The following is a 13,381-nucleotide window of genomic DNA, read 5'->3' on the forward strand; positions in this document are numbered from 1 at the left end:
TGCTACTAGCCTTAACGTCAGGACATTCACGGTGGTGGTGGTGGACCAGGACAACCAGGCAGCTGAGCCTGAGCACCAGGCCATCAGCTGTTCACACGCTGCTTTCACAGAAAAAAGCCCTGAACAGTCTGTGTTTTCACCTGGTGTAAAATCTCAAGAAGCCTTCCAGAATGAGAAAACCATTTGCTGTCGAGTTTAGCTGCAAGTTTCTGAGGCAGATTGTTTGTCCTGTACAATAAGCCTAATGTGAAGCCAGCTCCATTTGTGACAGTTCTTAACACAGTACAAAAATTGCAGGCCTGCAGGCCATGGAAAGGCACAGTTGCCACTGGGATCCACCATAAAACTTGTCTAAATCACCACTTTAGCAGTAGGCTAAGTCAAGAGGCAGAGTTATAGCACTGTGTGCCACTCCTGACTCAGGCTTATGGAAAGATTGGTCATTCCCAGGTATGGCTCATGGAAGGATGCATATTTAAAATTGTACATATTTCATTTATGTTCACAAATAAAAACATGGAAATAATAAGAAAGGAAAAGCCACACAAAAGAAAGCTGTTAAGTACAATATATTTATTTGTCTGCACATTATTTTAAGGAAACTCAGCATAAGATAAGCGGATCAGGCACTGTAATGTCATAAGCTGCTACCGACAATTGTGATAAAGTTATGGTCAAAGCCATTGAAAGCCATGTATAGAAATTAATTTATAGAAAAAGTTTTTATGCTACCAGAGAAGTCATTGGTTTCCTTAAGCTACTGGAAATGAATATTAAACCTTTCTTCAATAAGTCATTCAGATACTGGTAGTTAGGGCTACATAATGAACACACAGCCTTCTTTTCCATCTCCGGATGTTGCTGACCTAAAAGTTTCTCAATGGTAAACACTGCTGGAGCAGGTGATGTTATACACTGTCCAAGGCATGCTTTTGCCTTGTAACAGCTAGGACTTACAGAGCCACAGGTAGCAATCATGCAGTTATCTCCCTCTGATGTTCTTGGTGAGTAGACAGCAAACTGCATTTTGCTACGTGCCTTCTCCTGTCTCTGCCATCCCCTTAGTCCACGAGATACTTGTGCAAATGGCAGGGTGATGGATGTTGTGGTATATAAGAAAAGTAAACTTGTGTGCTTTCAAAAGTAAACATGCCTGACAGAAAGCGTCGCTATGGTCACATTAAGAGTCATCAACGTTTACCCTGCTATCTGAACTATCCCTGTTTTCTTTGATGAAAAGTAGCTATAGGATCTTTGGCTTTATTTGGAACCAAGTCTGTGCTCTTAATCCATCCGCCACTAGCCATTATACATACTGGTACACATCAGTATAAGATGGGCTCACTTTATTCCAAACTTGGCACTTCTGAAAAGTCACAGGTTTCAAATCACTGAAACAGGTGTTTCTGTATATTAATGAGAACACCTCTGCTACAGCTTTTGTGATAGGTGATGTCTTCATTCTTTGATAATATCGAGTGATGTAACAGTGACAAAGAAAATGTGTATCATAAATCCTGTTATTACTTAATGGCTCAACACAACATAAAAGCAAAGCAGAGGAATTTGAAGACTTTCAGGAAAACACAGGCAAAACTTCTTGAGATCTCCTACAATAACCAAAGCAGTAGAATCATCTTTTTCTCACCATTAATGTCACTCGGGTTTCTCCCTACTCCTTCCCTGCTAACAAAAACTGCCGCACTGTCATGAATCCACTAATGAGCATGAACAGTCCAGTGCATGCCCTATTTCTTACTTCATGGGTAAGGGAGGTCACAACAGAACCTGACATCCAGTGATGCTGTGATTGTTGCATGCTCAAGATCAGTAGCATCTGAAAGCATGGGCTCCTATCCCATTCATGTTTTCAATGGGAAAAAAATTACAGTGTTATTTTGCATTTTCTTGGAAGTTATAGTTTGGATTTTTCCATTCTCTGATCTGTTGTGAAGGGAAAGAAAAAAAGTCTTGCTGCTGTGTTCTGACTAAAATACTTAAAGCTAGTGAAGTGCAGACAATATATCTGTTCTATAGTTTATATAAAGAAATTGGGATTACATTGCTGAGAGCTAATCATTAAAGAAGCTAACATCAGAACATGAAAATTGAGGACACACAGTCTGTTTGAAGAACTGAGACAAAGATTTTGGTGAATTTATCAGTCTTCCAGAAAATACCCTTTCAGGCAAATGATCCAGGTTTTGTGGTATTTCCTGCTTGTGATTGAAATCTGTGTTGAAAATGCATCATTAACTAAAACTATAGCAAAGAGTAAATTTGTACTGAATACAGGAGAGATCTGTTGTTGCAGGTGAGCATCTTCATCTCAAAAGCCATCTGGGTAAGTTAAAAAGTAATTTTATTAATACAGTATTCTCATCTTTCTATTCAGAAAAAAAGTCATTGCTGATTGACAATGCTGAGCATATTGCCTTCAGTTACAAATTTCAATAACTGTAGTAAGTAGAGAATAATTCTGATGGTTTTTCATGTTGTTGGAGGAGGTTTCCCTTTTCCATTCTGTGGTTTCTTCTGTGAACAGCTTGTCTATTTAAAGTCTGCAGGGAGGATGTGAATTTCCCATGCAGGGGAACAATGGCAATGGCAATGATTGCAAATAAACTATTGAAATGGCTTATTGCAGTTGAAAGTCACACACACACAAAAAAGGGTTGTTCAGTAGCTACATTCTTTAGACTTGTGTTGCTTTCAAATCTTTCCTCTTTGATGTTCTTTAGATGTTAGTTCGGTCCTTTGCTTTCACCCTATGAAGAAATATTCTTGATGTTGTTATTTGTGGATAGTAATTATTGTGTTTCGTTATGACCTACACTGTGAAATGCATATGCTTTCTCATTTCATTGCTCACTAAACAGTTAAGAGTAGAAGCAGATGCTGTGGAGATACTTCATTGTAGAGCGATTGCTTAAACCAGCTTGTGATCATGTTTCTCAGCTACTTGATCTTGTTCTTCAAATATGGATTTATTTAGTCACTAATGTTTACCATGTCCAAAGGCTACTGTTAGTAATCTTTGGCAGCCTTTCTGATTTTACTGGTCAAAACCCATCGCTACTGTTTAATTGCCTAACTTTCAACAAGAAAATTATCTCTTATCTAAATGACACGTGTGACATGCAGGGCCGTGCACACAAGGTGGTTATCTCACCAGCTACTGCTGGGAGGGAGGCTTTAAGAATCAAGTCCTGTGAAGTCCTTGTCCACAGAGCATTTGTAGGAAGCCAGGGCAGTCAGTGTCTCATGGCACTGGCATGCGAAGGAAGGAATGAGCGTTAGGGAAGTTTTCTCACAGATTACCTGCAGTCCACCCACTCCTCTGTTTCGACTTGCACAAACCTTAGTGTTATAATCCTGATTCTTTTTTGAGATCCTGCCAATCATTCCGGCTTCTGAGGTGCCTGCGATGCTGGCCAGTCTCCAGAAATAGAAACCAAGGCTTAAGTTTCTGTTTTAAGCTTTCTGAGAAAGAAAGAGAGAAAACCCAAACCAAAACATTTTATGCAATCGACTGCTCAGGTCAACTGAACTGATGTTACGAAGTATCTTGGCAAACAAACAAAGGAGTGAAATAGCTTAATGTAGCTTTACTGCAGTCAAGCAATCTGGGCATTTTCCTGGCTTAACTGGTTAGGTTGTTTGCAGTTGCATGTAATTATGCAGGTTGTAGGAACTCAGTTTGTCAGACACAGATGACTTTCTTAGCTCCTACAAAAAGAATGCAAGATAAGAAAAAGAAGAATTTAATAGACCGTTGTCATTGAGCTATCCAACACTGTATTGTTTGGTATGCTTTATTTAGAGGTAGGCAACTAATACCAGGAACCAAATAAAAGACAGAATGGATCAGAAAGGATCATTCTGTACAGACATTTAATTTACATTCCAGAGATTGATAGCTGTTTACTTTTCTGTTGTTGTAGGAGACATGGCTGTTGCTTAGAACAATTCCGGAGAGATACGGATCTTAAACTAAAAGTTTTCTTCAGTGGGACTGTAGCTCTGGAAAGACAGGCTTCCTTGACAGCACTTTTTCTGTTACCTTTTCGTTTGTTTCCTCATCTCTGCCTGTTTCGGTTTAGGTTATTTTTTTTCCTGCGAGGTGTTAAATAGCACATTACCTGTTCTCTTACAGTTATTTAGTGAGCTAAGATTTCTGTTTTCCGAAGCTTCATAATTAGGGGGTTTTGGTGGGGTTTTTTCATTTGGGCGGGTTTTGTTTGGTTTCGGTGTTGATTTATCTTTTTTAGTCTGGCAACTGTAAATTTACACAAAGGTTTTGAATGCTTTTCAGTGCAAGCACTTTCATGGACTGTGATAATCTTGCGGGCTAGCTATGAATTTGGCACTTTGGCAGACTCCCAGCTTACGTTTTAACCTCCCGTCTCTACTTTAGTGGGAGTCATGCTCCTGTTGTTTTATCCTCTTCTAAATTTCTTTTGAAACTATGGTGCTCTTTGTGATAACAAAAATCTACTGGTATTAAATTCCATTATTGTGTGAGTAATTAAGCTGATGTCCTCAGTGCCTCCAATAGAGTTTTGAAGAGGCTCATAGGCTTCACTGCTTTATTTTGGCTTGATGAAGGGATCCCAGATGTTTTTCTTCTGTCAAGTAGGACTGTAGTTTGGTAAATGGTAAGAAAGTTAAATTGACTTGTGTTTTTACAGACGGGCTTAAGATTTCACTGTCAGCCTTTACAGGTAGTCAGAATGTAATATTTAGACTCTTCCTGGTTTTCTTTTTGCTGAGTTTGTTCCTTCTCTTTTTCCACTGTCAAGTTAGATTTTTATTGCTAGTTTCTGTGTCTTATACAAATCTTTAAGTAAATAAAGGCAGTGGTGAGTATCCGGTCCTTCTGCATTATGTGGTGGCTTGCTGTCAGTCTTTTAGTACTGTTGAGTTTTCTCCTAGCTTAAGAGTTTCTTGGGTTACCGACTATATTTGCATTCAACTCCATGGCTAGCGTATGGCATTAAATGAAACTTAAACAATTTTAGGTACAGTTCCAGTCTGTCCCCTGCCTGCACTGGGAAGTCCTACTTCTGAGATTAGAGTTAAGATAACATGCAGGAGTCCTCTGATGGTCACTTACCACTCCAAATTAAGGTGGAACCACTTTTCTGAGCAGTCGCTTGAGTTTCATCAGTTCTTAACTATTTGTATTACGACCTTCTTCCTAACAGTCTGTTGTGATGGTGTCTGCAAGTGGTTCCTAGATAACATCAAATGTAATTATTCTTTGATTTGTCTGAACATCTTGACTTTTTGAGATACATCATGCATTCTTTCTTAGCTTAGGAACATCCAAAATAACACTAAATTTGGAATGTTAAAAGTTCCAGCGACATGCTTATTTACTTCTCCAATCTGGAACAGCCTTATCCTATTTTATACTTGATCACATTCTACTTGATGATGTCTTAATGCAGGTCTTCTGATTGTAACATTTGCAATTCACTGGAAGAGTAGTTTTGGGAAGGCACGTGACTTTTGGAGCAGGCAGCATCATTTTGTTTGTCTTCTTTCAGGGACACAGAGCTGTTGGTATCTGTTTGCCCTTGCATGATATTGGGCAATTCTCACAAATCACTTTCCAGGACTAGGAAATGGTGGTTATTTGAGGGGTTAAATGGCTAGATGTAGGGGATTATGATGCAGCCAGCTGGATCTTGGGCTGTTTAGGAACTCATAAAACGGATGACCTTGGGGAATGATAAAATACGTGGCCTGCTTCAAGGGGCCTTACGTGGGTGACCAGTTGAGGAACTACGAGAGCAGCATAACTGATCTGGAAATAGCAATGTCTCGTGTAGGACATATTATTACATTATAATATAATATATATTATAAGCATTATTACAGCCAGTATATACTTGAGCTACATAAACCATATCTGATAAAGCTAGTTTATGTGAGAGACAGTGGATTTACTGTTACAGAGTTAAATCTGACTTTTCTTTGCCATGTCAGACTTCTTGTACATGCACAAACCACTTTATAACGTGCGCTCAGCACAATCTATCTTTGCACGCACAGTAAGACATCCAGTGCTTCCAAGAGTGCCTGATTTACTGCACAGATGTACAATGATTATGCAGACTTTGAGTAATAAAGTCCGCTGTGTCCCAGAAATATCTGATATTTATGCTGTCCTGTGTACATGCTTGAGAAATACATGTTGGATAAAGGTGGGCCAGTGTGTTTGAAAGCTCTGAACAAGTATCAGAAGGGAAAAGAAAGAAGAATAAAATCCATTTCCTGAAATTGGGATGATAGGGAGAAAAGAACTTTCCTGGGGAAATCCCAGCATACTGTAGCCTCAGACATGGCCACTAAAACTCTTAACATGATGCAGCCTTGGATGGGTTGTTTAATCATTTCATGTGTGCGAGTGCAGGGGGCTTGGAACTGGGTGATCTTAAGGTCCTTTCCAACCCTAACTATGCTATGATTCTGTGATACAGTGCCAGTTGTTCTAAAGCCTGGGGTGTGATAGGGAAACATTTCTCTGAAAGAAATCCTCAGTCAGGTGAAGACCAATCATCCCTCACTCAGGTAGAATTTGGTGACATAAAGGATTTTTGCAAAAAACCCTGTATCTTTTCAGAGGCTTTGGGGGTCAAATTTAGTTACAGAAACTGTCAGGGGGTTTATTTCTCTATCTTATTTAGAGCTTGCCTACACACACATTTCTGCCACCCCCCTAAACTCCACACATGGAAATTTCTCTTAATTATTCTAGGAAAAAAAATTCTGATCAGAAAGTGTCCACAGAGTCGCCTAAAGACAATTGTTCTGGTTTTGATTCTCACCTCTCTCTGTATTCATTTATTACTGTGGTTTTGATGGGCAGAAGTACCTAAAGCCTAGAGAAAAGTGTAAAGGTGGTCCAGGCAATAGAAGTGGGGTGTTTTGCCTTTGGTTTATGTTATTTTATTCTTTAGACACTATTAAACGTTTTTAATGGTGGGAGTTTTCCCTGCAACTGAGGGTTCTTTTACGCATTGACTTTCTAAATCCTTTTGAAATTTAGTCTAAGGCAAGTGGCAGGTAAGTTAATTGGTACCTAGCATCCATTGTGTTGGAACATGCAATAGCCATCAATAGTATATTTAGAAAATGTGCAGAGGGCAAGGCAGGAAAGGTGGATATCCCTTTCTCAACCTATTTTTGACCTCACCCAATTTAATAACCAAAGAATTGTGTGGGTTTGACACAAAGACATTTGTATAACGAGTGATCAGAGACAGCTGCTGTGTTGTTCAACAATGAATGCAAAATATTCCTATGAGATTATTTTTGAGCAGGGTTAAGCTGCAGAAAATAATGCTTCCAAAGATGAGTGTTGTCTTTCATCCCTCTCATTGCGATCTGAACTTTGAATTGCTACTATACATTAAGAATCAAATTCAAAATATTCGAAGTTTGAAAGTACCTATTAATTCAACTCAGATGATAGAGTATGGATAAATCGGTGTTCCTTTTACTTTGTGGTACTGTAAAGGGGGAGAATGGCTTCATTAGACATAGTTGACCTGTTTCACATAGACAGAACATTGGATATGTAGCAAACAAGAGACTTAGATATTTTCCAAACATTTCTGATTCTCTCTTGAATACAGCTCTGCTTTCATGCAGCTGAAGAGAAGACAAAGGCCTGGTCTTGCAAAATAATTGTCATTGCTTGCTTTCTTATTGCTTCTAACTATTGGTAGGTCTATTTAGTGACAGCTACCGAATTCTCACACACATATGTGAAGGACAGTCTCTCAGTGGTGTTTGTGAAACCATCTATTCGTCATAATCTATAGTTTATGATGAAATTCAAGAGCATATGATGGAAATTTGAGAGTTGATTCAATTTGAAGCCTTTTTTATTTCAGGGACCTGAAACTGGACAATATTCTTCTGGATGCAGAAGGCCACTGTAAACTGGCTGACTTTGGGATGTGCAAAGAAGGGATTCTGAACGGAGTGACCACCACAACCTTTTGTGGCACACCTGACTATATAGCTCCAGAGGTATTTTTTTCTTCACTGCACTAAGAATACAGATATTATCATTCATCACACTGTTACATGTGTAATTTTAGACACTTTTTATGCGTAGATTAAAACAGTAGAAGATACAGATTAGATTGTGCTGCAGTTTTGCCTGGGTAATCTTGACAAAATTGGTTAGTCCACTGCTCAAAGCAGTATTCCATGTTGACAGGAGTGACAAAGCATGGCTTTTCTATTACTTGTTTCCTGAACTGAACAGTGTTCTTCTCCGTACACTCATTTCTGAGTCAACATCATTTTGAAGGCACATACTAGCCTTTAAGGTGCTAGATGCAACTGAGTCCTGAAAGCACTGGTCTGTAGTAGTTATAAAATTGTCTTTAATTTTTCATGAGACTTTCATGAAAGGCAGGTTCATACAGAAGAGACCATATGTTCAATTTCATTTTGCCTAGGGTGTTTGTGGGAATATGACTTTTTTCCTTCCTTTAAAGTATCTGGGAGTGAAAGTTACTGTTTGTGGTACTTACCATATGGATGAACAGAAAGTGTAGACTTGCATAGAAAAGTAGAAACTTTTCCTATGGATGCTGCATATCAGTTGGCAACATCCGAAGTAATTTCAAGGCATTCATTGGATATAAGAAATGACTGAGAATCATGTGGGTTTTACATATCCTAAATGTTAATATTATGGGATGCACTTCCAAGTTTCTAGAATGATTCAATATTGTACAGTTAGTCTGCTAGGCAGACACTGTCTACTCGGTTTAGTTAGCAACCTCTGCATCTTTCCGCTGAAGATTCAGTGTGCTGATTTAATGTAAAAGCGTCATTGGGCTGTCTTTCAGCAACCATAAATTTGAAGCAGAAAAAAATGCTAGTTTACTATTTGCCACAGACAATAAATTAGAAATAGGCATTGTTAGTGTTCATGGTTGCCAAGCTTTGGTAGCACAACTGGTAAGGCGTGAATCTTGAAACTGTAGTAAAATAAATGTGTTTCTTACAGATTCTGAAAAGTATTCCAGCATTAAAGGAAAAGAAATATAAGTGTGATGGTTTTGGTTTTGTATTAATTCTTTTCTGATTCAGTATACTAATTGAGTAATTTTATAGATATAATTTTCTTTGAAAATTATAATGGAAACAAAGCAATAATAAGATTCTAGGAACTTTTACATGAAATCCCAGTCTCACTGAGGTCAGTACTTCCATTGTGTCATTTTGTCATCTTAATTGCAGAAGTTTATCTCCTGCTTTTATTTCTCTTGCATCGATGTTTCAATTTCCTTTTCTTTAGCAATATCTGAGCTCCAAAGAGTGCTTGGAACACTTGAAAAGTACACTTTTGAAGAGCATTGTTTTCTGTAATTAGTGTGTATAAAATGTAATATCTAGTCAACTAAGAATCCAGTTGGAATGCAGACCATTCAAATGCTAAACTCATTTCTGGCTTTATGTTAAGAGTGAATTTAGCTTTATATTGGTCGTGATTCCCAAATACAGCACTAAGGTCATGCAGTTCACCATGGGGCTTCTGACTGTAACGCTAATGTTGCTTAAGGAGGTGGTGGAGCTGTTGCCACTCCAATTCATTTTAAGGCAGTCAGCTTCACCTTAAAGAGGCAACCACTCTGCTTTCCCCAGTCCCTTCTCATGCTGAAACATTGCATCCAAAATACCAAGCTGCTTTTCAGTGAAGAGGAGCCAAGAATTAAACTTGTTCCTTGTACAACACTACTTCTGTTAACACCAAGTACAGTAAAACTCCATCATACTAACCTACTACTCCATATTAAAGGTATTTGCTACAAGGATGAACTTGTGCCAGGAGAAGAGTTGTAGCCAGTTTTTCTGAAAGCAAGAGCAATTAAAGTGAGTCCTACAGCCATGTATTGTGCAGCAGTTTAATGCTGTAAAAAGAACTTGAACAAAAAAGCTTTTGGCTTCCTTTAGCCCTACCTAAAGGACGAGAATAAATCCCTCAGATTTAGTTTCTCTGTGCAGCATTACAAGCTAGTTCAGTTTGTTTTCTTCAAGATAGAGACAAGGAAATGTTTCACATTTTCCACCACTCTGTTTTGTATATGTGATCTTTTTTCCCCTATAGCGTGACCTGCTTTAAACAGTTTGGAAGGATATACAGCTCTTTTGCTCATGAGCATACTCTTTTACTCAGGGGACTGATAGACTCAGTCAGTACTTCTGAGAACAACTACACATTGACACTTGGCTGTGTTTGTGCAAATTGCATGGGTAAGAAACCATGGCTGCCGTTACCAAAATCAGTGTGGGATTTAGTCCTGCTTAGGCACTGGGGGAAAGAAAGGGTGTATCATGTTGAAACAGCAAATGTGCAGCCGAGAGTGTTGTCTAACTTATCTGTTCAATCCAATCTCTTTCTCTATGCTAGATCCTCCAGGAGTTAGAATATGGCCCGTCAGTTGACTGGTGGGCTCTGGGTGTTCTCATGTATGAAATGATGGCTGGGCAACCCCCCTTTGAGGCTGACAATGAAGATGATCTCTTTGAATCCATCCTTCATGATGATGTCTTGTATCCAGTCTGGCTCAGTAAAGAAGCTGTCAGCATTTTAAAAGCCGTGAGTTATCTTCCATAACTTGCTTTCCTCCTCCTCTTCATGTTTTTTCTGGGTGGTGTTGTATTTTGGGGTTTGGGTTGGGTTTTTTTTCCCCTTGATTAAAACTGAATTTGTCGAAAGTTGTTGAGAGCTGTCACCACTGGGAGTTCAAGCACAGTTCAGAGTGCCACTGTTAGGATAATGGGGCCTGGGATAAATTACACTGCTTGTGGGAAAGGAACAGAATGTTTGTATTCCATGCAGTTGTACACTGTATAAATCTGTGTACTGCAGATTCATGTTTCAGGGAAAACCCAACCAACTAGAGCTGTGCTGTCACTTTGACACTTTATATGCCACATGTTCACGAGAGTAGGGGATGCACTACGTAATTAAAGAAACAATGCTTTTTATTCAACCCACTTATAAAATTTCTTGTCCCTCTGACTTTCTTCCCCTATCATCAACATGGGCTGACAGCTCTTTATTTACAGCTGCATGTTGTATTTTATAGTTCACACAGCACTTGGAAAAGAAGTCTTACTCTAGTGTAATAGCTTCTGCTCTGGTTGGTGTTTTTCAATATGAGTAGTGACTTGACAGAAGTTAGTGTCACCAAATGTCACAATATCAGTCAAAATGTGCTGCTGGGCAACTCCAGTTTTTAGACTACATTTCTAAAGTCAGGTTTACTTCATTACACTGACATAAATTCTTTTTTCTGTGCAAGTACCATCCTGAAATAAAAAGCAAAACAGAAGCAATATGGCAGTCCCCATAGATTGAAAACCTAAGGAGGATTTCTGGCTTTAAAAACAACCCTTGGTTTTTATTCCAGTTTTACACCTTTTTTGAAAGTGGAAAATTTCTACCTTTCCAGTTCTGTTTTTCTTTCAGTATCTGGAATAAGGGAGGCTTTAAAGTAAGAGGTAGCTAACAGTGTTAAGTCCTGCAGGTTTGTACATACAGGGTTACATTTTGAAATTATATATTAAACTTTTCAACACCAGTGGACCAGTAACACATTCTGCAGAAATACTCACCTTGATCTTTAAACAGAGATACCTTCATGCTCATTCTAGCTAAGAGATACTCTAGAAGATGATTCAAAGCAGAAGTCAAAGTTAACCTCTCTGAATTGTTTGCTGAAGTATCTCCTGCTGCATTTATTGTAGTGAGAACATGGAGGATATATTAATGTTGGCCTTTATAAAGGTTCTTCCTGCTCACCCCAGATAGTTCTCGGATGACTCTTTATTAGCTGACATGATACTTTTGTGCATCCATTTTTATTCCCAGACCCTTCAATTATTTTCAGCTCAGCAATTAAAATGTATAGACTTGAGCTGCTCCTATTCAGGCTCATATTCAGGGCTCAGCAGTCATTTTGGTGTATTATAGAGAAAGGGTTGTTGTCAATGTTCTTGTGCGCATCTGAATTTCACTCAAGTCCAAGAGATTTTCTGTAGTCAATTGGTTTCACAGTCTTTGAGATCTGTTTGTTTGCCATCCACATGCTCCTTCAGTGCATCTATGTTATCTGACCTATTATTCTGAATCAGGGTAACATTTGGAGGGAAAAGTTAACCAGTAACTCTTGGTTAAGTGTGTAGTGTGAAAGCCATTGAAGCCATTTGAATAAAGAATTTGTTTTACAAACAAAAGGTGAAAGCAGATTTGACACTCGGAGCCTTACTATGCTATCTCATTGGTGGTGCAAGTAGTGAGATGTCTGTTGTAGCTGCACATCTCACTCATTAACCACACATAAATGCACACACACAGTTGGGCTGCAGGTGTAGCCTTTGTATTTTTATGGATGCAAGTGCAAGGGTGTTAAACCCTTTCATTTCTTTTAAAGCTGACTTTGCTATAAGTTTTCATGAGGCTGTTTTCCTGGGTCTACATTTTGATAGTAGGTATGGGGGTTTATATTTTGTTATACTTGTAGCTGTTTGGGTTTTTTACGTCTTTCTATCTGAAGTTTAACAGTAAAGACATTATGAACTTTAAAAAGAGAGTTGTATCCATTGAACAGATTTGCACTAGAGTAATAGATAATTCCTCATTGGGCAAGATGCCTTCATTGATACGAGTTGATATAATTTAATGGAACTGTGCCTGTTTACACCATAAAAAGAAAACTTTTCCTTGTGTTTAGCAACCTGCTATTTACACAGCTATGGTGTGAAGCATGTTTGAAATTTGTGTTCTTCATCTGATCCTTGTCCACATACCGTTAAATGAAGAACAGGAAAAACAGAGGAAAGAAAGAGGCGTCTATGTATTTTACTGCTGAATGGTAGCAAGGGATTAACTTTGGAACACATCGTTTCCTCACATTGTGCTTTGAGACATGGGTTTTATTCTTCAGAAACTGTGTATTTTTACACTCCTCCAAACAGCATGTAAGGAAAGTTTAATAAGAAGACATTCTCTTGTATTAAGTAACAATGTTTTCTGATTTTCTGAAGAAACAGTTTTCCTGTTATTTCCAACAGAACACTAAGGAGGATAATTATACAGCTCAATATTACAAGGCAGCACGTTGCTTATCCCATGAAATCCCACAGATCTTACTAGTCCTGTTTCTCTGAATTGACAGGAATTGCTATTTAAAATTCTTTCCTGTTTGGTAAGGAAAACAATTCTTCATTGAAATTAGCTCTGTGTTTCTTTTCAAGCAGTGGAGAGAGGTTGTGGCCACAGTGTGTGTTCCCTGTGCACCCAGGTTATAGAGATTTCTGGCAACAGAAGCAGAACTCCGTT

General features: G+C 38.5%; 1 protein-coding gene across 3 annotated transcripts in view; it reads left to right on the forward strand.

Moving 5' to 3' along the window:
- Positions 1-13,381, forward strand: part of PRKCE (protein kinase C epsilon) — a 287,923-nt gene that overhangs the window by 250,973 nt on the left and 23,569 nt on the right. For all 3 annotated transcript variants that reach the window (XM_062637004.1, XM_062637005.1, XM_062637006.1), the window contains exons 12-13: positions 7,908-8,046; positions 10,445-10,633. In XM_062637004.1, the coding sequence (XP_062492988.1) occupies positions 7,908-8,046; positions 10,445-10,633 (328 nt within the window). The remainder of the gene's footprint in view (positions 1-7,907; positions 8,047-10,444; positions 10,634-13,381) is intronic.

The sequence above is a fragment of the Pezoporus occidentalis genome, unplaced genomic scaffold (genome assembly GCF_034315485.1).
Source record: "Pezoporus occidentalis ecotype Australia unplaced genomic scaffold, CSIRO_AGI_Poc_V1 ctg50, whole genome shotgun sequence".
Taxonomy (NCBI): domain Eukaryota; kingdom Metazoa; phylum Chordata; class Aves; order Psittaciformes; family Psittacidae; genus Pezoporus; species Pezoporus occidentalis.